General features: G+C 42.4%; 1 protein-coding gene across 3 annotated transcripts in view; it reads left to right on the forward strand.

Annotated features, from left to right (window-relative positions):
- Positions 1-24463, forward strand: part of CDAN1 (codanin 1) — a 28990-nt gene that overhangs the window by 2046 nt on the left and 2481 nt on the right. Inside the window, exons 2-28 of one of the 3 annotated variants that reach the window (XR_014584842.1) lie at positions 143-843; positions 2394-2618; positions 4877-5070; positions 5516-5638; positions 6325-6403; positions 6784-6928; positions 7960-8069; positions 8757-8846; positions 9933-10008; positions 11049-11257; positions 12008-12122; positions 12943-13086; positions 13736-13902; positions 14519-14600; positions 15267-15356; positions 16517-16571; positions 17506-17639; positions 18246-18349; positions 19233-19382; positions 19839-19902; positions 20399-20477; positions 21002-21092; positions 21465-21622; positions 21758-21865; positions 22217-22280; positions 23431-23633; positions 24327-24434. Coding sequence is in view for 2 of the 3 variants with exons in the window: in XM_083837531.1 (XP_083693657.1) it covers positions 143-843; positions 2394-2618; positions 4877-5070; positions 5516-5638; positions 6325-6403; positions 6784-6928; positions 7960-8069; positions 8757-8846; positions 9933-10008; positions 11049-11257; positions 12008-12122; positions 12943-13086; positions 13736-13902; positions 14519-14600; positions 15267-15356; positions 16517-16571; positions 17506-17639; positions 18246-18349; positions 19233-19382; positions 19839-19902; positions 20399-20477; positions 21465-21622; positions 21758-21865; positions 22217-22280; positions 23431-23633; positions 24327-24434 (3777 nt within the window). In the remaining variant the exon portion in view is untranslated. The remainder of the gene's footprint in view (positions 1-142; positions 844-2393; positions 2619-4876; positions 5071-5515; positions 5639-6324; positions 6404-6783; positions 6929-7959; positions 8070-8756; positions 8847-9932; positions 10009-11048; positions 11258-12007; positions 12123-12942; positions 13087-13735; positions 13903-14518; positions 14601-15266; positions 15357-16516; positions 16572-17505; positions 17640-18245; positions 18350-19232; positions 19383-19838; positions 19903-20398; positions 20478-21001; positions 21093-21464; positions 21623-21757; positions 21866-22216; positions 22281-23430; positions 23634-24326; positions 24435-24463) is intronic. The other 2 variants (XM_083837531.1, XM_083837530.1) reach the window with 2 other exon arrangements.

Genomic DNA, 24463 nt, shown 5'->3' on the forward strand with positions numbered 1-24463 from the left:
GTCACTTGAATTTTAGTGGCCTGCTTTGACAAATCATGTTGGTTTTTATGGTGTATCGCAATCCCACAGTAACTACTAAATGAGTGAAGAGAAGGAATCAGGTAGCATCTTTATGTTAATGCTTTGTCCTCTTTCCTCGCAGGAGAACCACATCCATGACAAGCTGGTGTCTCTCAGTTTGCTTCAGAAAGACTTTGTGCCTTTTCTGCTGAACTTTTTAAGGGAGCAGACCAGCCAGATCCTGACTAATGGACCCTCTACTCCAGCTAAAACTCCCAATTCCAAGGCCCACGGGAGCCAAAGGACAGGATCAGAAAGGAGAGCAGGCCATGCGACTAGCAGCCGAGTGCAGCTCTTTTCCCAAAGGACTTCGGTGACCTCGTGCACCACAGATACCAGCTTTTCCCCCGCTGCTGCATCCAGTGGCTCTTCTTCCTTTTCAGGGTCAAACCTGTCAAGCCCTTGCAGCGACTTCCCTAGCATGGCCTCCAGTAGCAGCCCGAGCTTTGGGTACAGCCCTGTGCTTAACCACAGCGAGAGGCGCTCATCTCAGAAGGCCAGCCTGGGGAGCTTCCTGACAGCTACGCCCGAAGCCCTGCCAGCGAGGCGAGGCAGAAGGAAAGGCGGCAGCGCAGTCAGCGCTTCTGGCCGGCAGGTGCCTCGGGATCTGGGGCGTTCCCTTGCTGAAGAGGAAGATGGAAAGAATGACAGTCCCTCGTGGAGTGGAGGGAGAAGAAAGCGGAGTGAAGTGCCTCTTGTTTCTGCTAGATCCCCACCCAGCCAGCTAAATCTTAACAACCTGGAGGAGTTTCCACCTATGGGTGCAGCCTCTGGCTGGACAAAGTAAGAGCGAGTCTGCCTCACTGCCTCGTTCGTGTTGCGCTGCAGGTTACTGTTCCTTGACTAGCTCATCCTATTGTGCGTGTCCAAATACAGAAGATGCTGTAATAAACAGTACCTGGGGGCTGGCTTCTTGTTCTCCTTGGCCAGGAGAGCCTTGTAGCAGTTGCCATGTAGGGGAATATGGTCAGCTTTCCGCTCTGAACTCAACCTGGTTGCCTCTTCAGCCTTATGATGTGCCTGCAGCTTGCCGTTTCACAGGCCAGCTGATATGAGAGTGACCACATCTTTCTCCTTGTGTGTTCTAACAAGTCAGCATTATCTTTGCTCTTCACATTTCTTGTTTAACACAATAGCAATTGCTAATGAAGAGCAGTCCTGGAAGGTTCTTCAGCTTTATTGATGCTAGGGAGAAAAGCTTTTTGATTGATGTTCTGTGAATTCTGGTAATGAACGTTAGTGCGCGGCTTCATTTGTATAATGCAGTTATGGACAAAATAGCTGGCCAATACCCGTGTTCTCTTTGGTCTTCAGCAAGCCCTGGCCTCCCTGGTGACTTTGCCTTTTCTTATGGGTAGCCGTTTGTTTGGTGGTTGCCTCAATACTTGTATCTTTGAGATTTTACTCTTTAAAATCTTCATTACCAAGTGTAATAGTTTCATATCAGCCTGTTTGCTCTGTAAACCAGGAAGTGGCCTCTGAAAGTGGGACTTTCTAGTTGGACAAGTAAAATTTCAGCTAAAAATCAGTAAGTCTCTGGGTCTGTATGGGAGCTGTGTTTGTGGAGAACATCCTCAGGCTGGCTGTCTAGGGTGCAGCTGCCTGTATAATGCTCTAGATAATGCTTTGGCCAAGGGAGATAAGGTGTATTCCGAGAGTGGACAGTAAGTCTGTTTTCCTCGGTTGCACTACACCCAGCTGGGGAAAAAGGTCATGCGGTGTGTAGAAGCCAGCACTAGAGCAATTTTGAGAACCCTATAGCAATTAATGTGTAGCAACCAGCATTTCCTTGAGAAATGTAGTGCTTTATGTTCCGTGTCTAATTTCCTCTTTCTCTTACTGTATTACAAAGCCTCTTCCTGAAGGACCAGTCTAGGTAGCTTGTGCAGGAGGAATGGGTTTACCTAAACTTAAAGGGTAGCTCAGGAGCCTGGACAGGAGCCCGCACTGCTACTGATAGACAGCGGCAGCTTGTTTGTTTTTTCTTTATGGTTTTGTTAGAAACTGCTGGTGAATTTATTTTTTTGCTAAAATAACGCGTACCCTGTCCTCTCAAACTAGACATGTTTGGAGGAGTGGTGTGGCACTCTGTGTTACCTGCCCTGTGCCGGCAGCGGGCTGTTTTTCACCATCTGTAGCTCCGGGGCTGCTGGCAGTGACTAGAATCAAGTCAGCAACTATAGGTGAAGTTTAGAAATTCACTATCCTGACTTGATATCCGGTTTATTTCAGCATTAGGTTCTTCTGGAGGAGTTTAATGCCTATCAGTCTTGCAACCTAGTTTCTTCTGTTGTTTTGGTGATTTCAACAAAATCCCTTCTCAACTTTTTCAGCAAAAGTAAGCCGTCAAGGAGAATCAACCCCACTCCTGTAAGTGCCGAGCGCCCCCTTTCAAAGCCAAAGACGTGCTTCACTTCTACGCCTGTCAGCCAGTCTCCAGCTGCTCGGTTTTCATCTGGGTCAAACCTTGAGGCCTTTAGTACTGTCCAGGAAGGAAACCTTACTTCTGTGATAAGCAGCAGCCTTCAAGAGGAGAGGGAGATGCTGAAGAAAGAACGGTACGGTCTGAGCATGGTGGTGATAGGCTTGTATTGATTCTTAATTCTCTTAAGATGGTACCAATATGAGAGTGGAAATGAAGACTATCCGAAGAATATCTAAACCAGATATTGGTAACCTCAAACTATACTTTGCCTAAACATAACTGTGACTCTGGTATTAGACTACATATTAACGCAGTTAGCTCATGCTTGTTGTTTTGAAGGTGTGCTGACTCTGGAACAATGACCCTTATTTTATCTTCAGGAGTCTTTACAGCTTTCTTATGACTGCCTCTTCATGGGTTTGCACGTGTCATTATCTCCTGTGCAGCTTTCCTTAAGTTGCACAAGTGAACCAAGTGGGTTCAAGCTACAGTAACTGGGCTGTGTTTGAAGACTGCAACTGTGGTGGCAGGCACAGTTTAGTTTGAAGAAAATGAGTTAATGTTGCAAACGTGAGGAAAGTGTTAACGATTTTGCAAGTTAGTCAGACAAACGCTAGCTTGCAGTCAGAGCATATGGGACATGGGTAGCATGACATTATGTTTTTGAAGTTGCTACTGCAGCTATCTATTTAAAATAGTGTGTGCTGGGAGGTGAGGTGAATTCTAGCTTCAGGTTTTGTGCCTGATGTTCAATTACTGCGTGACTTTTGTTCTATGTAAAATAATCACCCTTAGACTGTGAGGATTCATGTATTTGGGGGAAAAAACAAACAAACAAAAACAAAGCGCAGTGGTATAGAAACTTTTTTGCAATTGCTGACACAACTGTTAATATTCGTTGTAGCTTTTGTTCTTGGGGAAACTATTGGGTACACGTGGTTGGAATTCTTTCCCTATTAAGCCTTGCAGTTCACTCTAGTGGGACCAGAATTGGCTGAAACTGACCCACCAGATTCTCATGAATTACCATTTGTATGGGGCTTGTAACAGAACTACTCAGGTTCAAACCTGCCTCTGCACTTCAGTGAAGCACATATTCCAGTCTGAATTCTACCTGAAAGGTTCCAGTAATCTGTACAAACTAAAGCAGGTGAAATAGCAGTATGTGAGCTGGGTTTGGCCTGTGAGGTGATCTCTGACCCATCGTGCTTCCACTGAAATGGTCAGTGCTTGGAGCTGGGAGCTGCTGTTGTGGCCTCGGTAGCAGTGGGGAATTGAGGTACAAAACTGACAGCTTCCAGCCAACTGGGTCACACTGAGCAATGGCAAAGGATGAAATTCATGGTGAGGTAGATGATGACATTGAAGCAGAAGTGAAACAGTGTAACTGGAGTCTTACTGTGGTGGGTTTAAGAAGTGCTTAATATGAAATAATTTTCTTCAGTCTGTCAATTGGGTGCTTATGTTCATTGCAAGACATACGTTACTGAATAACCTTTCTACTTCCATTTTGGGACTGACTTGTTCTTCATTGTAGCAGTTCCCACTTAGGCCAGCAGAAAAGTTCTTTGCTACAGCGAAAAATGTTTGTCTTCCTGACAGCCTTTAAAGTGACTCTTAAATTTTACTTTTAAGGCAATTTGGGTGTAAGTGGATGTGATGTTGCCAACGTGGATGTTCCATAGGGATCTTTAATGGTCATTTGATATTGCTATTAATGGCTTTTTTTCTTGCTTCTCATGTGTCTTACATATGCCACTCTGCTCCTGCATTTTGGATGACCTCTGAGGCATTTTTTTTTAACAATGCCTATATTTAACTGAGTAATTGTTCCTGATTTAGAATCCCACAATTGAAGTGGTTTGTTCCTTCTGTTGTTTAACTTGTCAGTATGGGATTTTACCAGTTGTTGCATTGCCTTTCCATGTAGTGGTATTAGATCTTCTCAGAGCATCATTAACTTGGAAATATGGCTGAAAGTATGGATGTGAACCTTATTTTCATAGATTTTACAGTGTCTAGCTGTCAGAAATTGTACATGTAATATTTTTCTTTTTTTAGGATGGGTTCAATGTCCTTAGCAAATACCAGTTGAGGTGAGAAGAAGCAATAGCAAAGGTTAGTTAGATAATTTTGCCAAAGTGACATGGTGTGTCAGCAGAGTAGGAATTTGTGGTTCTTTTGATTGTTAGCCCTAGGATCCTGTCTCATTAAGAAAAATATGTGTTGAATTACTGTCATGCTACAAGCAGCCTTAGGCAGTATAAATGATGAGTTCAGTTATTGCAGGATTTCTTTCATGCTCTACTGCCAGGGAAAGGCCTCTTCTGATCACAGGGCTGCTGTGTATCATCTTCAGTCACGTGGTATGTTGCTGCTCTTGAATTTCAGATGCAAGTTGCTGCACCAGGCGTCTTCTCCTGCAGGGATATCTCTTGATCCTGGTACTCCTACTAAGCCTAGTTACACTCGCAGTGCAAGCCTTCCTGCTGAAAGCCATCTGGTGACCTGTGCGGATCCTGCTAAGGTTTCTTGCAAGAAGCAGTTGGAGTGCCTGGCACGGCTCTACTCATCATGCATAGCAGGTGAGGAGTAAGATGTGAGACTGACCTTTCTGTGCACTTTGAACTTGCATGTGTGTTGCAAAGGGGAGATAGATGAGAAGTGAAAGTTGTGGGGTAGTTACAGTGTACAAATAACATCTGGAAAAATAAACTAAATCGACACAGTTATTAAAACAGGTGGATTCTAGGTAAAAGTTTAGGGAAGGAGATGAACCTGATGTAGTGCTCTGACCTGCAGGAGGCTAAAGTTGTATGATCCTATCTGATGAGGTAAATTTGAGCAACCAGACCGTTCCCTAACATGTCCTTCCTGTAATTCCCATGTTGATATATACTCTGGTTGTGTGTGGGGAGGGAGTTATTTACTGACTATGCCATAGAACAGTTTTCTATCTTTTTACCTTTATTTATTAAAACAGGTTAATACTGAATATTCATCTTTACTATCTAATTTTTTCTCTTCCAGAAAACCTGGTACCAAATATTTTTCTGGAGCTTTTTTTTGTTCTGCAGCTGTTAACATCTAAAGGCACTTCTACTGCAGAAGAAGAAGAGGAGAGTGACCTTGAAGTTAATGAAAGAAGTAAAGGTAAGCAATAGAACTGAGTGGAAAGAATGTCCTTCATGGGATGATAATGTGGTATAGATAAGTTGACCTTACCTTGGACAATTAGTCATAAATCCCATAAATAACACTGTGGGACTCATCTGAGATGCTGACAAAAAACATTCATGCATGGGCAGTGCTTCTGCAGCATGATAGAGCAGAGTTACTAGATAATGTTTAAATCTACTTTTCTGCTGTTGTGTGTGAATATCCATAGCTACTTGCTAAAAGAAACTTTCAGAGAGAAGGGTGGATATGCTAGAGTCTCTCTTCCATTGGTCCTTGCAACTCAAAAGTGCTGCTGACTTGAGAAGGCTGAGCAGGAATCTCTTCTTTCCCATACAGCATTAAACAATTTAGCTGCCGTTAGTATAGGAAAGATGGGGATTTGTCTGTTGAGGTGCAAGGAAATACGAACTTCTGGAAACTGGATGCTGGTCTGGAAGACTGTTTAGCTCTTTGGATATGGAGTTAGAATCATAGAATCATTAAGATTGAAAAAGACCTCCAAGATCATCTGGTCCAACCATCACCCTATTACCAATGTCACCCACTAAACCATGTCCCTAAGTGCCAGGTCCAACACATTCCTCAGGAGCTAATTGTTGATCATTTAGTTTATAAATGGTGACAGGTGCTGTTGTCTCACACTTATTTCTTCTCATTAGATGCATCGGGGAGGCAGCATTTCCGAAGTGTGCACAATTGTGTTTACTTTGCTGTTCAAGTCTTGGATTATCAATATGAGTGAGTTGAGGCTTTTTTTCTCTGCTCATGTCTGCAGATGTGTGTGAGATGAAGCAAGTGTGCTTGGATTTTAGAGCTTTACTACTTCCAGGCATGGAGTTACTAATTTTCCCTAAAAATACACAACTCGGCCTGAATTTGGACGTGTCTTTGAATTTCCCTTATGCTGGTCTGTCTGCTGAACTTCAGTGTGATTGTGCAAGAATGGGAAAGTCATGAGTGTCATAAAAAGTCATAAAAAAGTGTCCCTACAGATGCCAATGGGATTTGATCCTGGGTGCCTGGGGCTTAGAACTCTTTACTTGGTGGCTTCATATAAGATAATCAGACATAAAGAAATGATTATGCTTATGGTGTTGTTTATGTCTGTATGTCTGTGGGTTTTATGGATGTTGTCTTGGCAGAATTATTTCCCATCTAGAAAAGGGGACGCTGAAGTTCTTGGCTGAAAATGAACGGATTGCATCTTTTTCTCCTACCTTGCATGAGAGGCTCAGGCAGGCTTATGAAAGCAGCACAGCCAAGGTGAGTGTTGGCAGACCTCAACTGATGCTATCTCATGCCTTTGTGGTAGTGTTCTTTTATTTATGTTGGCCTTAATGCTTATGCTCATTCCTGCTACTGTGACTATCTTGTCATGTCTTCTTTGGGAAGTGTCTGAAAGTGTACTTTTTTTTTTTTTGGTCATGGGTGAGTGAATTGCAAGTTGCAGTGACTGCTAGCTGTGAATCGCTGCTGGCTGGCCATATATTGTGCTCCAGGTGCTGACTCAGCCAATGACTTTGACAGGGTCAAGTTTTGCTTTTGAGATTCATGTCTACTAAACGTGGATCCCAGAACAATGGCCAGCTAGATGCAATATCAGAATGTAGTTTGGGAGAGGTGGACTTTTTTCATAGCTACAGACTCCTTTTCAGAAAACAAAGTTTCAGAGGAAACAGTGCGGCCTGGGAAAACTGGTTTCCTGATATTATCACCTGAGTTAGGGAACTGAAAGCAGATGCTTGGAATACCCGCCTTAGTTTATTTTGTATTTAGTTTCATCCATCTTTTAAAAATGGGAATTGTTCTTGGCAAAGAAAATACAGTGTACTTTCTGAGAGCAGGGCCCATCAATAGCTGCACAGGTCAGTTAAAGGTGTAGGTAAAGGTCTTCTGTTGCCTGAAGGCATGTACTTTTTGAATAGGAGAAAGAATACAGAAATTGCCAGCTACTGTTCTGCATTCTCAGAAGCCCTATATCGAAGACACACTTTGGCTGTTTGCAAATCATTGTTTCCACATGGAAACACTAGCTGCAATCTAGTCTGCTGAGATTTCTTAGAGAGATGAGGTGTTTCCGTTCATAATGAGCGATTCTGCCTCTGCAGTGTAATACCGGTTTTGTAGCCATTGGTGTTTACCAGCAGTTAGCAAATGGAAGCAGTTAGGAAGTGGCTGCAGCCTGAACAGCTCAACTAGTGATACCTGTTTTCCTCATCACCTCTCTTCACTGCTTTCTCTAGGTGTCAAGTTGTTGGATAAATCAGAGACTTATGCTTTTATATTTTCAACAGGTCTCTCTTCTGCTGCCATGCTCTGTACAATCTGTTTCTTTCCAGCCAGAAACTGACAATCGCTCTAACTTTCCCAGTGACAGAGCATTTCACATATTTAAGAAACAAAGGTAAGTTTCTTTCGCTGTTGCCATATGGCTCTCAGAGTATAATCTTTCCATGATTGTAAAAAAGGATATTAGGAATGTCTTGTGTATGCTATATACTCTAGAAAAAAATTGAGATTTTTACTCTTAATAAAAAAAAAAAAAGTGTTCATATTGACAGCAGGGGCTAAATGTTTAATGTCGTTAGAGAAGAACAGCCTAATTCTTCATGATTTATTGGCTTTTGGTAAATGCCAGTACAGTGTGTCACCCTTCTGGATTGCTTCTGCATATAGATCTGGTATGCTTTGTATTCTTCCTGACACCTCCCTCTGCGCTTGCAGCAACAGGGCGAGGGGAGAATGGCAAGTTGTCTTGGTCCTTGTTTTCTCCTCGTAGGTATTATTTCGTGTGGCTTATTCTTTCCCACTTCTCAGTCTTTGGTATGTCTGGTAATGGGTGTTTTGGTCATTCCATCTGAGCTTGTGCATAACAAGCTTAAACACTTGCTGTCAAAGACATGGAAAATGGAAACTTGCTGAAGTACCGCTAACACTAATGAGTTTTGCAAAGGTATCTGAATGTGTAGAAGCTTGAGTTACTTAATCTGAGGTAGAGTTTCACTGGGAAACTTAGGAGCAATTGAATATTCAATTATTTTTACTTCAAACTTGAAGAGGAATTCATACCCTTAAACATCTTGATTCACAGGGATATCTTTTACGAACTGCTGCGTGAATGGGAGGATAACCATGAAAAAACTGGCTGGGACTTTGAAAGAGTTCTGGGCAACAAGATAAGGTAGGAGTCTTGTGCAACTCCAGCTAGAACTGAAACTTCTGCTGCTCTAGTATAGGTGAATTACTGGTGCAGTGTACCAGAGTCAGCATCCTAATTTTTATGTTCTTTCTAATGGTCATCTACACTGACTTGTAGGGGGCTGTGCTTCTTGGGAGATACTGTCTGGGTAAAGTCACTTCTATATTTAACATTTTCAACTGTCATCGTAAAGAAACTAGGCAAAAGTGGCAGTAGCATAATTTGATTAGTCTTGGTCTAACTCTTACCCTGTTCCCAGTCACAGAAAGTGCAATTTTCACAACCTGTGCTGTGATCTGGACATGGCTATTGGATGCATTTCTCTATGCGGTTTTTGTTTCCAATGCCCCACTCCTTTGAAGCACAGGGAAATGTGTTACATGTTCAGAAGCTCTTATCTCTTCCAACTATTTGAGGAGCTTCTGGTGTTTTGGTTCTGAAAACGAGACAAGTTTGGCTCTTCATATGGAAGGCAGACTTTTATGCTTATTGTTTTATCAAAATAGAATATATATAAAGAAATTTATGTTTTTGAAAGCAGTTGCCTTGTAGGTGTCTGTGTTAGTCTTAACCATGAGCCTACTCAAGTTACACATATGAAGGGGGCTTTTCATGTCTGGGGCAAAACAAGGCTGAGATTTAAACTGAGAAATTTTTGTCCTCTTTGGGCGTCAGAAGTACTGCTATTGCTGTTTTCTTACTTGCATCCACGTGGGCTCTCAACACAGTGCTCTGCACAGGGGAGAATGGGAGATGAATGAGTTAATTGTCTTCCTAAATAACAGCGTTATTGCAGGAAAGGAAGAGAGTCTTTTTATCTCTAAAGCTGTGTTCTGCAGGTGCTAAGGGAGAATCCAGGGAGAATTTTTGTTTCTATGATCAGCAGATCAGGCTCAGTGCTTGTGAAACTTGGTTATAAAGATGTTGCTTTTTGCAGTGGCCTTTGAAAAGCTCTGGAGATTGCTTTCTTAAAAGCAGTTATTTTGTGCTTTCGGTGTAATTTGGGGTTAAACCACTTTTTAATACTTCAGAGATCTAGTCAGCATTTTGTGATGTTTTCCTTCACAGGGCCATGATGGCTCACCTGTCTGCAACCTGCAACCACAGCCATTTTGCCAGGCTCTTTCAGAAACAGCTCATCCAGGTAAATTAGTTGGTTTTGTTTTTGTTTTCTTGAATATACGCATCAAAAGTGATTTGATCCTTCCTCAGCCTGAGAAAACAAACTGTCTTGCAAGTTTGAGGTTTTCCTATTGAAACTTTTTTTTGGGAGAGACAAGTCTTTAGGAAGGGAATTTCCTTTCTTTTCTGGAAATACAAATCAGTGATAAATTATAGACAACCCCCTTATCCCTATCATATATAAGGCACACTGAGCACATCATGAGCTGTAAGAATTCATTCTTCATGGTTATTTACTGTGAGCTTCTAATTTTAGAACAGTTAATTTTTAGAAGTGTTAACGATATATTTCAACATGTATAAAATGCAGAGGTTCCCAGTTCCATTCCTTAGCAACATGAGTACACTACCTGCAAAGAGTCTCAGGTTGTTCTGTGTAACAGCCCAACAGACTCTTTTTGATATAGTATTGCTGTTGTAGTTTACAGGAGTTTTTCCGACCAGTTTCAAGCATCATCTGACTTCACTGTAGCTGAAGGAATGAAGAAAGAAAGGATGCTTCTGATTGAAGTATAAATTTTCACTGTATTCTCTCTATAAGTGGCTGGCTTATTGGTAGGTTTCTTTTGGATAGCAAAATAGACACAAAAAAAACCCTTAAATGTTAGCCCACATGCATTTCCAGGAAGATGCAAGCTGTTGGAATATTGAAATTCCTCTTGTGTCCAGTCTGAATTTGCATCAGTGTTGTGTCTGTAGTTCATGAAGACCGTACAAGTGATAGGTGTTCTCTCCACACATCCAGATGTTGGCTGCTAGATGTGCCTGAGTTAGTTGCATATCATCCATCTCTCAGAATCTCTAGGCTGTTTCTGGCCAAGGTGGGTAGCATGTTTTGTCATGAGGAGAAGAGACCTTTTTTATGTGGGCTGGCTGAAAAGGCCATGCTTGGATTCCTCCTAAAACAAAGTCTCATGAGGAAGGGAGAACGTGTGGGGTAATGAAATGACATGATGCTTTATTACAAATCGTTCATCTTCCTGCTCTTTCTGTCTCCTGAAGATGTGTAAAGGTCCCGTTGGTGGTGGCGCAAGCTGGGGAGACACCCCAGACCAGGATGTCCTTAACATGCTGGGTCCTGATAATCTGAGCCGTCTGAAGAGGTTGCAGGAAAGATTCGTAGTTCCCCAGAGCATCAGAGGACCTTGCCCACCCCCTTCATTCCCAGGGTGCCAGCAGTTCTTCAGGGACTTCATCCTCAGCGCAGGAAGGTTGGCTGCCCATGGTTACCGTTTCCTTGACAAAGCATGGGTGTGTGGGGGGCAAAACCAGCATGTCGCTCTTGTAGCAGGGGGTTGAGAGCCTTGGACATAGCAGTTACCCAGGCAGAGCATATCAGGAATGATTTAAAACTGCATAATACCACACATAGTGTCCTTGACCAGTGAACATGTTAATAGGTTCTGTCCGGGGCATAGAGTGCTACATCAGGCTAGATGGTAATAACCTTCCTTCTATAAAGCACAGTATCTTGTCACAGGCCACCAGCATTTACCAGTGCCAAGGAGTACAGTGCTTTATAGCAAGGGCACTGGATTGTCCAAACATTCCTCGTGCAGTAGTGCATGAAGCCAAAGAGTTAGAGGATGAAGCCAGTTTCATTTTTTTTTTTTTTTCGGAATGAGTTTTTCCACAGTCCACAGCATGGATGCATTGTGATAGAGGGGAGTTTGGATCTAAGTTATCTAAGTTCAGTTACTTTACAGCTTCCTGTTTGGACAGATCCATATCTTTAACATTTTGCTGGGACTTGCTAAATAGCATCTGTTCCAAGGAACATGAGTGGAAAAGGCGGTCAGCCACTACTAGTTTTGTCATTGTTTTCTTGCCAGTCAGTCAGTTACTTTGGTTGCCATCTGATGCTTGATAAACTCAAGACACCAGCTTGAAATTTTGTGGTGTGTTAGTTGAGGTTTTACTGCTGTTTTCAGCCCAATCTGACTCATCATCTTTTGCTGAAGTTATCAGTTCAATCAGCACCTGGTGGATAGCCTGTGCCTGAAGATACTTGAACTAGATGGCCTTACTCTGGTAGAGCATGAGCACAGTGATGGGGAAGCAGATATGGATGAACAGGTAAGCTTTTTTTTTTTTTTTCACAGACATATCTGGCAGTTTCCCTGAACTGATATTGTACCCAAACAATTGTTTTGGTTGCAAGTAATTTGGAGCTTCCCACACTGTATTTATAGGACAAGAGCTTCTTCATTTGATTTTATCATGGCTCTGCAACACGTAGGGATGTCCGAGCCCCTTTCCATTTACTTGTGTGCTTCAGGATGCCTCATAGAACTGTGTCTGAAGAGATAATGCACCCTAGTTTGAAAAGCGATCTCCTGTGAGGGAGCCTTATTTCAGGTTGTTAGTACCCGTGCTAAATCTGTTTCATCAATGAAGTAACTGAGTTTAATTGTTGCATTCAATTGCAATAGATCCTTGTTACTATTCCACACAGAAAGACTTTAGTTAGAACTAATTTGTAGTGATGCCTGTTTAGATGTTCCTTTATTCACCTGTACCTATCACAGGTGTCATAGTTTGTAGACTGTTAGCAAAGTAGCAGTGAAAGCTTCACGAAAACTCGCAGAGCAGTAATAGTATAAAAGAGGCATCATGAGGTCAGTTCTCTTTGTCCCCAAAGTTGTTAATACGAAGATGTGACTGAGCAGCTTCTTGTTCTAGAAAGCTCTTGCATTAACTTCTTACAGTAAGTGAAGCAGTGGAGGCAGAACCAATTTGAAATATGCCTGACAAATACGCCTTTTGAAGCCTTTATTAAAAGCACTGATGAAGCTATGTGGCCACCCTTTTTCCATGAAGGGATTGGAAGTTTAGTGTAGGTAATGGCTTTGCCAGTTTAGGATGACATTGCCCCAGCTTACTTTTTTCATTTCAGGATGAAAAGAAGCGTTTTACTGTGGTCTTACTAAGCCTGAGGCTCCTCGCCAAGTTCCTGGGGTTTCTTGTTTTCTTGCCATATCGCACTGTGGAACAGCCAACTAGAGACCTGCAAGACTCTGCAGTAGCATTAAGAAACCAAGTAAGAAACCAAACATTTAAAAAAAAGTCTAATGTGGACTATTGTTTGACAGTCAGGTTTCCTCACCCAAGGAGTCATGCCTGTTCAGAGCAAGCCAATGATTCCTGGGAAGATGTTACACTGTTCTGTGCCCCTATCATATATTCTGAAGTTGGGAACAGAGAACAGAGGAATTGGCATGATGTAGAAAAGAGGGAGCAATGCACTGACAGTGAGGTACTCAGTCTTCTGTTATTTCTGCTAATCTGGGACTGTCATAGCAGAACTCTGACCTAGCTAAGACTTGTCTTTGTAGTGTGAAATCCAGCTACCAGGAAAGTTTTTGTTAGTTTCACGCCCACCTCCTGCCAGTGTGATGTACTGAATGCAAGGAGGCAGGGGTTAAACCTTGACTCCGCTTGCACATAGTCATGCTTATAGCCTTACAGCCTTCTCTTTGGAAGTCCCAGTAGGACCTCTGGTTGCCATCATAGTGTGTTTTCTACCTCTGCTGGTGTGTAGAGAAATGTTTTCATTAGCCAGAAAGTCAGCTCCTATTTGTAGAGAAGATGAAATCCTAGAAGGAAAAGTCATGATATAGAAAAAGATTTTTCTGTAATTATCAAAAGGTAACTTCAAGCTGCTGTTTTAACTTGTCTTGTTCATTAAGACCCTGCCTGTACTGGACGTACTGAAGCTTCTGAGACAATCTATTCGGGATCACCGTTCTATCCTCACTGTTCCTTGGATTGTGGAGTTTCTTTCCCTTGCAGATCATATTGCTCCTTTCCTTGATTACTATAGGAAAGTATTTTGTCTCTTGCTGCAGGTATACAGGTAAGAGCCTGGGAAAGTATATCAGTTCAAGAACTCTTGTGTAAATGTTTTCTTGCTTAGTTCAGAAGTACCTAGTGTTTGAGAGTGCACGTTGGCCCTAGTTTGAGATTCTTAAGAAAATACCTTTTTTGGTGCAAATCATGAGCATTTTTTATCTTACATGAAGCTGCAAAAGGAGCACATTCTAAACTTAGAGAATAATATTTGATTTAAATATGTTCTTTCATCAAGTAAACATTCTTTAAATCCCCATTCACCCACTCTACCTCTGCAGTTGCAAATTTTAAACGTTGAATTTAAGCCTTAAGCCCATAGCATCTCCCATGCCTAAATAATGCTCCACTTTTTTTGCTTATATACATGAGGAAAATTTGAAGCACATTCTGGAGAGTTACTTAGCAATGGCTTTGCCGACATTAAAGTAGCATGTTATTCAGATGGGTACATGCAAAAGGGTAGAACTTGCTCTCCACTCTGTTGGTAGACGAGTAGGGAATGTGAACATGGTTACAAATAGTATTATCAGAAACTGAGTGGTTTGGGATTTTTTTTTTGTTAATGAAAATTGCGCTAGTGAAATCTAATACTGTCTCTGTTTGCTTTTTCTGCATGGCAGGTTAATGGTCCTTTCTGAAGATAAGGAGATGAGTTTCCTGAACAAGCTGCTGATTCTTGCAGTTCTGGGATGGCTTTTTCAGGTAGAGTCTCCTGTGTGCACACAGCTCTTCCTTGAAGAAACAGCAGAGTACAGAACTCAATAGAAGATAGTATTGAAATAAATTAAAACACTTGAAAATACTAGGTTGTGATGTTTCATTTTGTTTTGTATTTTTAAAATTTGTTTGGGGTTCAAACTATCCTCCGTGTTCTAATGGAGAATTACTTTGCTGTAGTCAAATTGTGTGAAGTAGCATTTTTTCCCAGTAGGAATTCTAATTGCTGCTGAAACACATTGTGTCCTTAAACCTGCATCGTTGTAAGCACTGACAGTAAATTCCTGTTAGAACTTGGAAGCTCTTGTCACAAAGGTGGAGCGTTAGCTGACATCCTTGAATAAAAGGGGAAATTTTTATCTGATAAAGAGATGGTATGCGATGAACTTTTAAAATCCTTTTGTTCCTTCCTTTGGAAGTAAGGTAACTTGTTAGCAGGAACTTGCTGGAATGGTGAAAGATACCATATGGGGACAGTTAGAAAGGTGGCATGTGATCAAACAAAATCTTTAATTTTATGGGGAAAAATCTCTTTATGTATCTCTTTATGATCTTTATTATTTTTGTGGGTGGAAGATTTTACTGTCTATCAGAAATGGTTCAAGTTATTGACTGCTGTTTGGGTTGTACCTACTGGGGTTTCTGTTTCAGGTTCCATCGGTCCCTGAAGAGTTGTTTTTTGCCACTGATGTCAGGCAGGAGGGAGTGATGGTGGATACTGTGACGTCTGCTCAGGCTTTGGTGAGTTAGTGCAGCAGCAGGCCCTCTGAATCTGTGGATGAGAGCAGGCTTACAATGGCCTCAGGAGTTTAAGATAATATCAAGAACTCAGCTTCAGTGCAACTGCATTGAGCAGCGAATATACAGGCCAACGGATGCGATGCTCCAATTTATCCAAGTGGCTAGATTGCATTGCATTCTGGATTGTAAACTACGTGTGTTAAGAGCTCAGTGGCTTTTGTCAGGCAAAGGCCAACTGCAGCAAGAGCTTGCAGAGTAGGTGGCAAGTTTTGTGGGAGGATCAGATGCTGTTTTCCTGCTCATTGATTATCCCAGTACAAGGTGAGCTGATAAAACTGCAGCTCTTCCCAGAGATGAGTTACAGTAATGATGAACACAACAGAAATAATAAGATGGGTCTATAAAAGCAAGATGGTGATCTTTGCTGTCACCTGCTTACCAGTTGCATGATAAAGGGTAAATAAACTGAAAATAGTTTAAGCCATCAGAGAAGTAGCTGAGTTTGTAGCATGTGTGGTGTTTTAGGTCACTCCCAGACATGCAAGAGAACAGCTGGTATTCTGTGAAAAATCAGCAGTATATTTGTGAAGACATATGTGTATGTTTGTTCTCATTAGAAAATTCTGTTTAGCATTGTCTCTTCAGTGGCAGAGATGAGATGCAGAGCTGATTATTTTGCAGATGAGCACAGTATATACTGCCCACGTGGATGGGGTTGAAAGCTGTTTCTCCTTCCATGCCTCTGGTTGCACTGTGTAATATTGGGATAACACTACTCCATAGCTGGTGTTCTAGCAAGTCTGAGAGAAGATACCTGTGGAGTTGTAATGCTTAGCAGATGTTCCTTATTTATTCTCCTCCCTGGGTAGGTTTCTTCTTTACAAATAGCAGCTGTGTCAACAGTCCTGGTTATATTCTCTAATCATCAAGGTTCAGTTGGGCTTTGACAGTGGTCAGAAGCAAGGATTGAGCTACACTAACTGAATGTAGAGCAGTTGATTGTGCATTATGGGCTGGTCTGAACACTTGGACTGCCAAGTGTAGAATTTTACTGTGAATTTGGAATCTAGTTATTTCCGTTCTGAAACCTGCATGTGACCATGTGTATAGGATTTCCTTCCTGCTGTGTTGCTTCAGCTTTTCCTTCATTTTCTCACCAGGACTCTGTGCCCTTGGTGGATCAGCAGTTACTTTATACCTGCTGTCCCTACCTTGGTGAGTATTTTATTGATATTTGTCCTAGCATTCTCTAGAACTGTGAGTCCTTGGATTGTCTTTCTTAGCCCTCCTCACAGCCTCAGGTCTCAGCTGTGTGTAAGTGAACCTTGATTAAAGAGCCTGCAGCTGAGAATAGTTATCTGGTGAAGTTGGGGGAGGGAGGCTGCATAGTCAGGATAGCTCACCTACAGACAGTGAATACAGAGGAAAGGGGGAGCTCATTCTTCACCGACTGGAGGGAAACACAATAAGGGGTAAATGTACAAATTTTCCATCCTAGGTATAGTGTAGTCTGTGTTGTGAGGAATGTCTTGACCCTTGAGCATATTTCTGCTGCTGAGGCAGAGGGGAAGAATCCTTTTTGTCTGATGCTTTGTCAGGTTGTCGTCTGAGGTATCTTTTTCCTGAGATCTGATTGTTGTTGGTGAAACCTTTATGTGTAGAGAACAGAGTGCCAGATGGTGGAGTGCTGTTCTGCTTCTTGGGACTTAGCTGCTAGGAAAAACGTATGTTAACCCAGATGTTCTTCCATCATCAAAGCTTCTAGGGGTTGTACTCATCTTCAGGCTTTTCCCCTGTTGTTTTCTTCTGATCCTGTTAAGATTTTGTGTGATTCTGCTTGTCTTATTGCCCTTGTATTTTTTTTTTATGATTCCTGCTCCCTGTGTTAAAAAGGGATCCATAGCGATGGCTGCTCCGTGATCCTTCTGAACAAGCCCCCACATGCCAGGGAGCTTTTTGGAAGCCTGTTTTATCTTTGGAGCCTTGCCCTGCTAGTTAGATGGGTGGGATGCCTGTTTGCTCTCTTGAAACTTCAGCTTTCAGAGAAGCTGAGAGAATATGCTCTGGAAGCGGGACTGACAACGTGGAATTCTCTGAGTTTTTGATTTGTTCTGTTGCTTATGGGGATGGTGCATGTTTTTCTGTGCAGGTGAGCTGCGGAAATTACTTGCCTCTTTTGTGGCTGGTAGTGGAGCAAAAAATGGTGGCTTTATAAGGAAAATCACTCCAACAGCTGCAGAGTCTTTGGCACCCAAGACTTCTGTCACACAACGGAAACTGCAGGTAATGAAATTAAGGAGTCACAAGTGGAAACAGGGTGGGAGGAATTGCCTGCGTGGGATACACAGTGGTATCCTGGTGTTTGGGAAAGAAAAGTATGGGCCTGGACAACAGGGAAAGTTGTGTTTGATAGTCAAGTATTCTTACTTCTCATTATTCTGGTTAAATCGTGTGGCTGGATTACCATGTGAGTGTTGAAATCCAGAGAAATTCAGTAAACATTCTTGCAATCAGAACAATTAGCCTCTCTCTCTCTTTTTTACATAAAATGTTAGTACACTTCTCGTAGGCTGCTTTTAGTTAGACTTTAGCCATGCATTCCACAGAAGATAAGAACTGCATAGGAGCTGCCAGAACTCTCCCATTCTTCTCTTTACTAGTCATTTGTTTTCGTAGTTTCATAAACACTGATGATGAGCTTCAGCTTAGGAAAAAAATAGGGAAAATGTATCCTATAGAGGTGCTGAATGTTACAGTAGCAGAATATTCTAGTATATGTAATTTGTCTGCCTTTTAGCTCACTTACATACGGTAGTTCTGTCCACTCCTGTGAAGAGGAGGATCTGAGTGGAGTGTTCTAATCAATTGTGGCACTTTTCTCTTGAACAGGTGGAGTTGGAGCAGGCCTTCTTCCACAACCAGCCTCCCTCCCTGCGGAGAACAGTTGAATTTGTGGCAGAGAGGGTGGGATCCAACTGTGTTAAGCACATCAAGTAAGTACTGGTTATCTGTTCTGTGACTTAAGAACATATCCCTCTGTTCCCACTTCACCTTCTCTTCTCCAGGCTAAATGAAGTTGGCTACCCAGTCTCTCCTTGTAGGCCGTGAGTTCCATCATCCCAGTTTAGTGGTGGTATCAGGTGCAGCTTCACAGTGGTGAGGGGAGCAGTAACTTCCCTTGACCTGCAGGCTGCACTGTTGGTAATGTCAGACCAGCATTAGGCTGCCCTTCGTGGGACTCTGCTGACTTGTTCAGCCTGTCTGTGTGGAACCCAGATCCTTTTCTGCAGAGCTGCTCCCTGGCCGATACACCCCAGCCTGTATGCCCATTACAGGCATACAGAGTCACCACCGATGTCAGCCCATTTCTTCAGCTTGTGAGGGTCCTTCAGAAAGGAAGTCCTGCTCTCCAGCATGCCGTTCATTAACTTGCTGAGGATTGGCTCTGTCCCATGTCCAACTTGTCGAAGACATTAAATAGTATCAGCCTGTGAGCAACACTGGTTGTAGTGGGCTGCTGTTGACATCTCTGAATTTCTGACCACTAACCACTGATTGTAAAAGTACTGGTGCCACAAAAGTTACCTGTAACTATCTGTTTCTATTAATATTTAAAAGCTTTTGACTCTTGAGTCTTAGTACTATTCTGAGATCTCTATTTGCTGTTTTGTTTCCATGTCAAAAAGAGCAAGGAAATGGTGTAGTAGTGAACACAGTGATTCTTCTTTCTCTTCTAGCAGAGTGGCTAGTTGCATCTCTCTCTGAGAAAGACAGACACCCTCCTGAAATGGGGCAAACAGCTGGTTTCAGTTAGTGTGCATTTTTTCTTCTATCAATTTCAGTGTGTCTGAATTTCTTTATTCTTTATTTTCACAGGGCAACACTGGTAGCAGAGTTGGTTCAAAGGGCTGAAGTCATGTTGCAGGATAAAGTGAAGGAGGAGGATGCTAATCACGACAAGCTGCTTGAAGAGGTGTGCGCTCATCTGTATGAGGAAGGGGCCCAGGCACTCATCAAAGGCAGAGAGTAAGGAGGAAAAGTTATTTAAACTTGTGCCTTCCCTTCTCTTCTTATTGTGGAATCTATAAGCCTCATTCGGCTTGGCCTGTCTTGCTCAGGTTCTGGTAATTATAAACCCTGACCTCTGCTCTTCTTAGGGTGACTGTCTGCTGTGCCTCCAGCCAGTTAATGCCGTATTTGTAGGAAGGAATAAAGGTGCTCTGTGTCCCTCTGCATCCAGCTCCAAACAGGCATCCACTGCAGTTATTGTATTTCCCTTCTTTGGAAACTGAACGTTGCAGCCTTGGGGCTTGTAACTGATTTTTCCTTATCTGGTTCTTTTGGTTTGACATACTTCACTGCAGTCTTCCAACTAGTTTTGACTGTAAGAGAGCATGTGAAAATTCCTACAGTAATGAACTTCTGACTGTTGTCCAAGAACTTTGACTAATACTGAGGCACGTATTCTTTCTTTTCTTGCAGATTTTGCAAAAAAAAAGGTCCTGAGGCGGTAAGGGTGTTATTGCCAGAAGAAACATCTGCAGCAGTATGTATTTTCACTAAAACTCACTAAAGACCTTGACTGTGCATCTGGATTGTTAATGTTTTTCTGTTGCTGCTTCACTTATCACTTAATAGCTTAGGACAATGGAATCTGTCGATGCCCTGATGTAGAGGCTGACATCTAAGGAGAGTCACCTCTGCCAGGCTGTCTCGGATGTTCTCATTACAGTGATGCTCTAACCAATAGCTAATTGTTGAAACTAGAGTGGTAGGTAAATTGCATTCATCTTGCAAGGATAATGCTTTTGGTTTAGAATAAACTTCACAAAGAGTTGAGGGTATTTGTATGGTGCTGATGGGGTTTGGGAAGTCAAAATGGGTTTGTCCTAGTGCTCAGAGTAGCAGTTCCCCCAGAGATGGTGGTGCTCTGGTTAAATGTTGCATGACCATATTAAGCCCTTTCCCTCTAGACTTCTGATTCCTCACTGATTATTGATGTTGTGACTGGCAGTATATCACTTGTTATCCTCCCTGCAAAGGTTTTGAATAGTGCGGAAGACATTGCAGTGGAACTAGCTACTGAGAAGGCCTGTGGCTGGCTTTCTGCCAACATTGCAGGTGAGTTTCCTTACCTGGAACTGGGCTTCTAACCTGTATATTGTACTCTCTCTGAGATCAAGGAGTAGAAGTTTATTCTAGTGTCATGAAGTACTCAAGGGTAAAGAAAAAGAAAAGGACTCTCACTTTTTTTTTTTTAGTGGGAAGCATGCAGTTGCTCTGTCCCTCCTTCTTTAGGAATAAGAGGAGTGATTTCCAGCTCCAAGAATCTTCTTCAGGTTTTTTTCAAGCTTGGCCCTTGTGATTTTTAGTTATGGAGACTGTTAGGATGGTGAGAATGAATGCTGTGGAAAGCTTCTGAAAATATCCCATCTGAAGTTGTCATAGCACTTCAGATACAGGATACAGTCAGCTTCCGTCAAGCCATGTTATGGTCCCCATGTACAGAGAACTTCTGAACTTCTTCAAAGCAAACACTTCTCTGACTGGGTATGTTTTCAGCAGGCTGCAGGTGACTGTATTCCTTTTAGTCTGTAGTAGTGCTCTGGCAACTCTTCAGAACCTCTCAAAACCCATTGTTTCAGGAGGTGATGCCAAGAATTTGGGAAGGAATATCCAGCACCGTTTTCAGCAGCAGGAGTTCAGTGTTTTGGATGCTGCTCAAAATTTATTTTGGTACAACACATATGTCTTTTGTGGGCACAGTGGTTCAACTGGTATGGTCATGCTGATTCGGCATTCTGCTTTGGCATTGCTTCCTGGTTTAGCCATTCTGATCATTAAAGCTACTGAAACATTTCTGATGGGGAATGAAATGGGTTGCCACTGGTACCTGGTGGTAATGGGTAGCTCCCCACCTGTGGCTCTGGCCATTAATATGATGGGAGCTCAGAGTCAGGAGGGTTTGAAAGCATGAACTGGCCGTTCCCTGGTCACGGTGGCTCTCAGAATAGGAGGCTAGTAAGGGTAGCATTTGAAAACAGTTGTCTGCCTCCCTGGAGAGAAGAACTGAGGCAGACAGGATTTGTTCCCTTTTTTCCTTTGCAGCACTAATAAAAAGAGAAGTGAAGGCAACCTTCAACAGAATGCTGAAAGTCCCAGGGCTTCCCCTGCCCAGCGAGGATGCTCTGGAGTTGAGAAGGGACTGCCCACCAGGCTGTCAGCACCGTGCCCCATTTCCCTCCCAGATCATCAACGAGATTAAGGTACATAATGTTCACTTCCTGGCTTGCTGTCTTTCCCTAGCTCCCTTTTAATTTTTCACCTCTGTCATAGGTCCAAAGATCCGTTCATGGAAGTGCAGACTTGGTAAGTGAATCCCTGTTGTCTCTTTCGTCAAGGATGTGCTCTGTGTTGCTGTGGGCCCACGGGATGAAGGTGAAGTGATTGACCACGACTGGCTGGAGTGCCTGCTGGGAAGACTGAGTCAGACGCTTCGGTGCAGAAAGGTAGAAGTAAAAAAAGCAACAACAAAGTTGGACCGCTTCGAGCCATCTTCACACTTGTAAAATCTGTAGTTTGCTTTGTCTCACAGTTGAGTTCAGTTGAATGTTTTTTGTCTCAGCTCAAATGTGACAAAGTTGCATTGCGTTTTTTAGACTCTAGATACACTTGGCACTTACATCTAGCCTTTGTGGAGCCCTTTGTCATGCAGGATCTCTTTTCTTTCAGACTTTCTCCTGATTACACCTGATTACATTGCTGTAAATTGTCTGCTCCTCTCTTTTATCCCTCGTGAAGCTCTGTTTTGTCCAGTTTGCAGGATGGGACAAAGATAAAACTTTTTCTGTGTTTTCTAGTTCATGTGTCCGACATCAGAACAGCAGCTGGCAAAGTGTACAGTTGAGTTGGCTTCTTTGCTGGGTGAGTCAGTCATGATAAGCTGTTTAAGACTAAAATGTGGTATGAAAGTTCTCTTAGATCCTTGGGATCAGATATTTCACTATTTAGAGCTTGTGTATGTTTAGTTCTCTTTGTGCCTTTAAGTCTAATTTTTCCCTCTTTGCGGCTTTTTTCTGTCAAATTGGAATGGTCACTCTTATTCTGTGAAGGACACTGTCTTTCATATCTGGTGTTCTTGTTCACATCTTCATTATTTTTCCTTTATTAATACCTCCATTTAAATGTCATACGTGTCTCAGTATCTCTGCCTCTGAAAAGTTGCAGCAGACTTTTTTTTCCCGGAATATAAATTATGCAATTATATTTCTTCATCTCTTTTTAGAGAATGGGAGTAACTTGTTTTCTGTGTATTGTGACTTCTGTGAGCGCTTTCATTTTTTTTCTCTTGGTCTAATGTGTTAAATACAAAGCTTTCTCAGTGTGAGCTGGTGGTCTGCTTGCAGATGCTTTCTCTGTGAGCACCCTTCTAATTTATTTATTTATTTTTTTAAGAAGTTTCTTAAGGAGATTTTCTGTGGTTCACCCTGCAGTCCATGCCTGAATATTGTGAAATGTCATTCTGGGGGAGAGCGGTGTAAATCTGCCCCTTTTTGTTAAATTGTACCGAGGAAGACCTAATATCTTCCCTCTCTGTGTGTTTAGCTGCAGTTAAATGCTGTATAACTTCAGTTTCACTTGTATAGAGATATGCAGCTCAAAGCTATGAACAACCATTTAATCTATTTGTAGATTCAGATGGTGTTTTACTGTGTTACTCTTCTTTCTCCGGAGTAACACCTATGTCCTCTTTTATTAAATGTTAGTCATTATTTCAACTTCTATTCAGTCAGTCTTCTGTCAGGACTTCAGGCTGCATGCCAACCAAGTGGCATTCTTTATCTTGGAGCAGTATAAGTATATTCCTGTATAATAATACTTAGTATAGTTTTAAAACTCATGTTTTTGCCTGTTCCTAAACTCTAGTCCCCTTAAGTTCAGTGGTTTACACTTACTAAGTGTTTTTACTTCAGTGATTTAGTTATGAGCTATACAAAATGTGCTTTGGACCAGGCAGACGAATGTAAAAAGACAAATTTGCAGTATGGAAGTTCACCTTTCTTCCTTTTCTTAGTGTCAGATCATGTTCCTCTGAGTCTTGGGATCAAGGCCCCAGAGAAGAGCTCTGAGAGGCTGCGAGTAAAGAGCAATCCCACATACGGCCTTCTGAAACTGCTGCTTTCCGTCTGGAAGGAGGACTTCGGGGCGCCTGTTCCTGTGCAGCTGATGTTCAGCAGGAAGAACATCGGTTACCTTTCGGAAGTCAAGCAGCGGGAGGTAGGGCTTGTTCAGCTCTGAGGGGCTGCCAGTTATCTGCTCCAGTCCCATACATCCACGTTAACGGTTCCCTCGCCTGCCACGTTAACTGACGGCTTGTGTGAGCAAGGCCTGCAGCATTGGGTCTGCTGTCTAGCTGGCATTGTTTGGGTGGGGGTAGAGGGATACACACTTGTCAGTGTTTTGTGTTTCTCCTGGGGGCTGTTACGGAGGCATAGATTAATTAAGGAACAACTGGCAAGATGACCAGCTGGGCCTGGGAGATCATAGGACTGAACACGCGATTTTGTAATTGATTGCCTTTGTATTTTCAGCTTTTGTTTTTGCACACATATGGGTGTTACTTACAAGATCCCCAACTACCAAGTTGAAAAGTGCCCTATTTAGTTGCAGGCTAAAACCATAAATAAATAAAGAGTTTTTCAAGCTGTTCCTGAACACGCATGAATGAAATACTTGGTGTGTTTTGGAACTGAGGACTAGAAATTTTGAGATTTTTATGGTGGAGTACAGTGTATGAACTCGAGTAATTCTGTTCACTCATTTTGTATGTCGCTCACTGCTTTTTCCTCCCGCTCCTTTCCTCCGTGTTCTGATCCAGGAAGGCAGGACATGAACTGTATAGGGATAGGGAAGCAGTCACAAAATCCATTTCTTTTTGAGATGTTGATATTTTTTTTTTCTTTTCTGCAGTGGGACTTGTTCCTTTTCATGCTTCATGGTCTTGTAGAACATGATCTTATGAGAACCAGTGAAATAGAGAGTTGTTTGCGTAGCCTTGGAGAGCTCCCTTGGCCCTCAGTAAGTAACTAGATGTGTGTGAATACCAA

The sequence above is a fragment of the Anser anser genome (assembly GCF_964211835.1).
Source record: "Anser anser genome assembly, chromosome: 5".
NCBI classification, from domain to species: Eukaryota; Metazoa; Chordata; class Aves; order Anseriformes; family Anatidae; genus Anser; species Anser anser.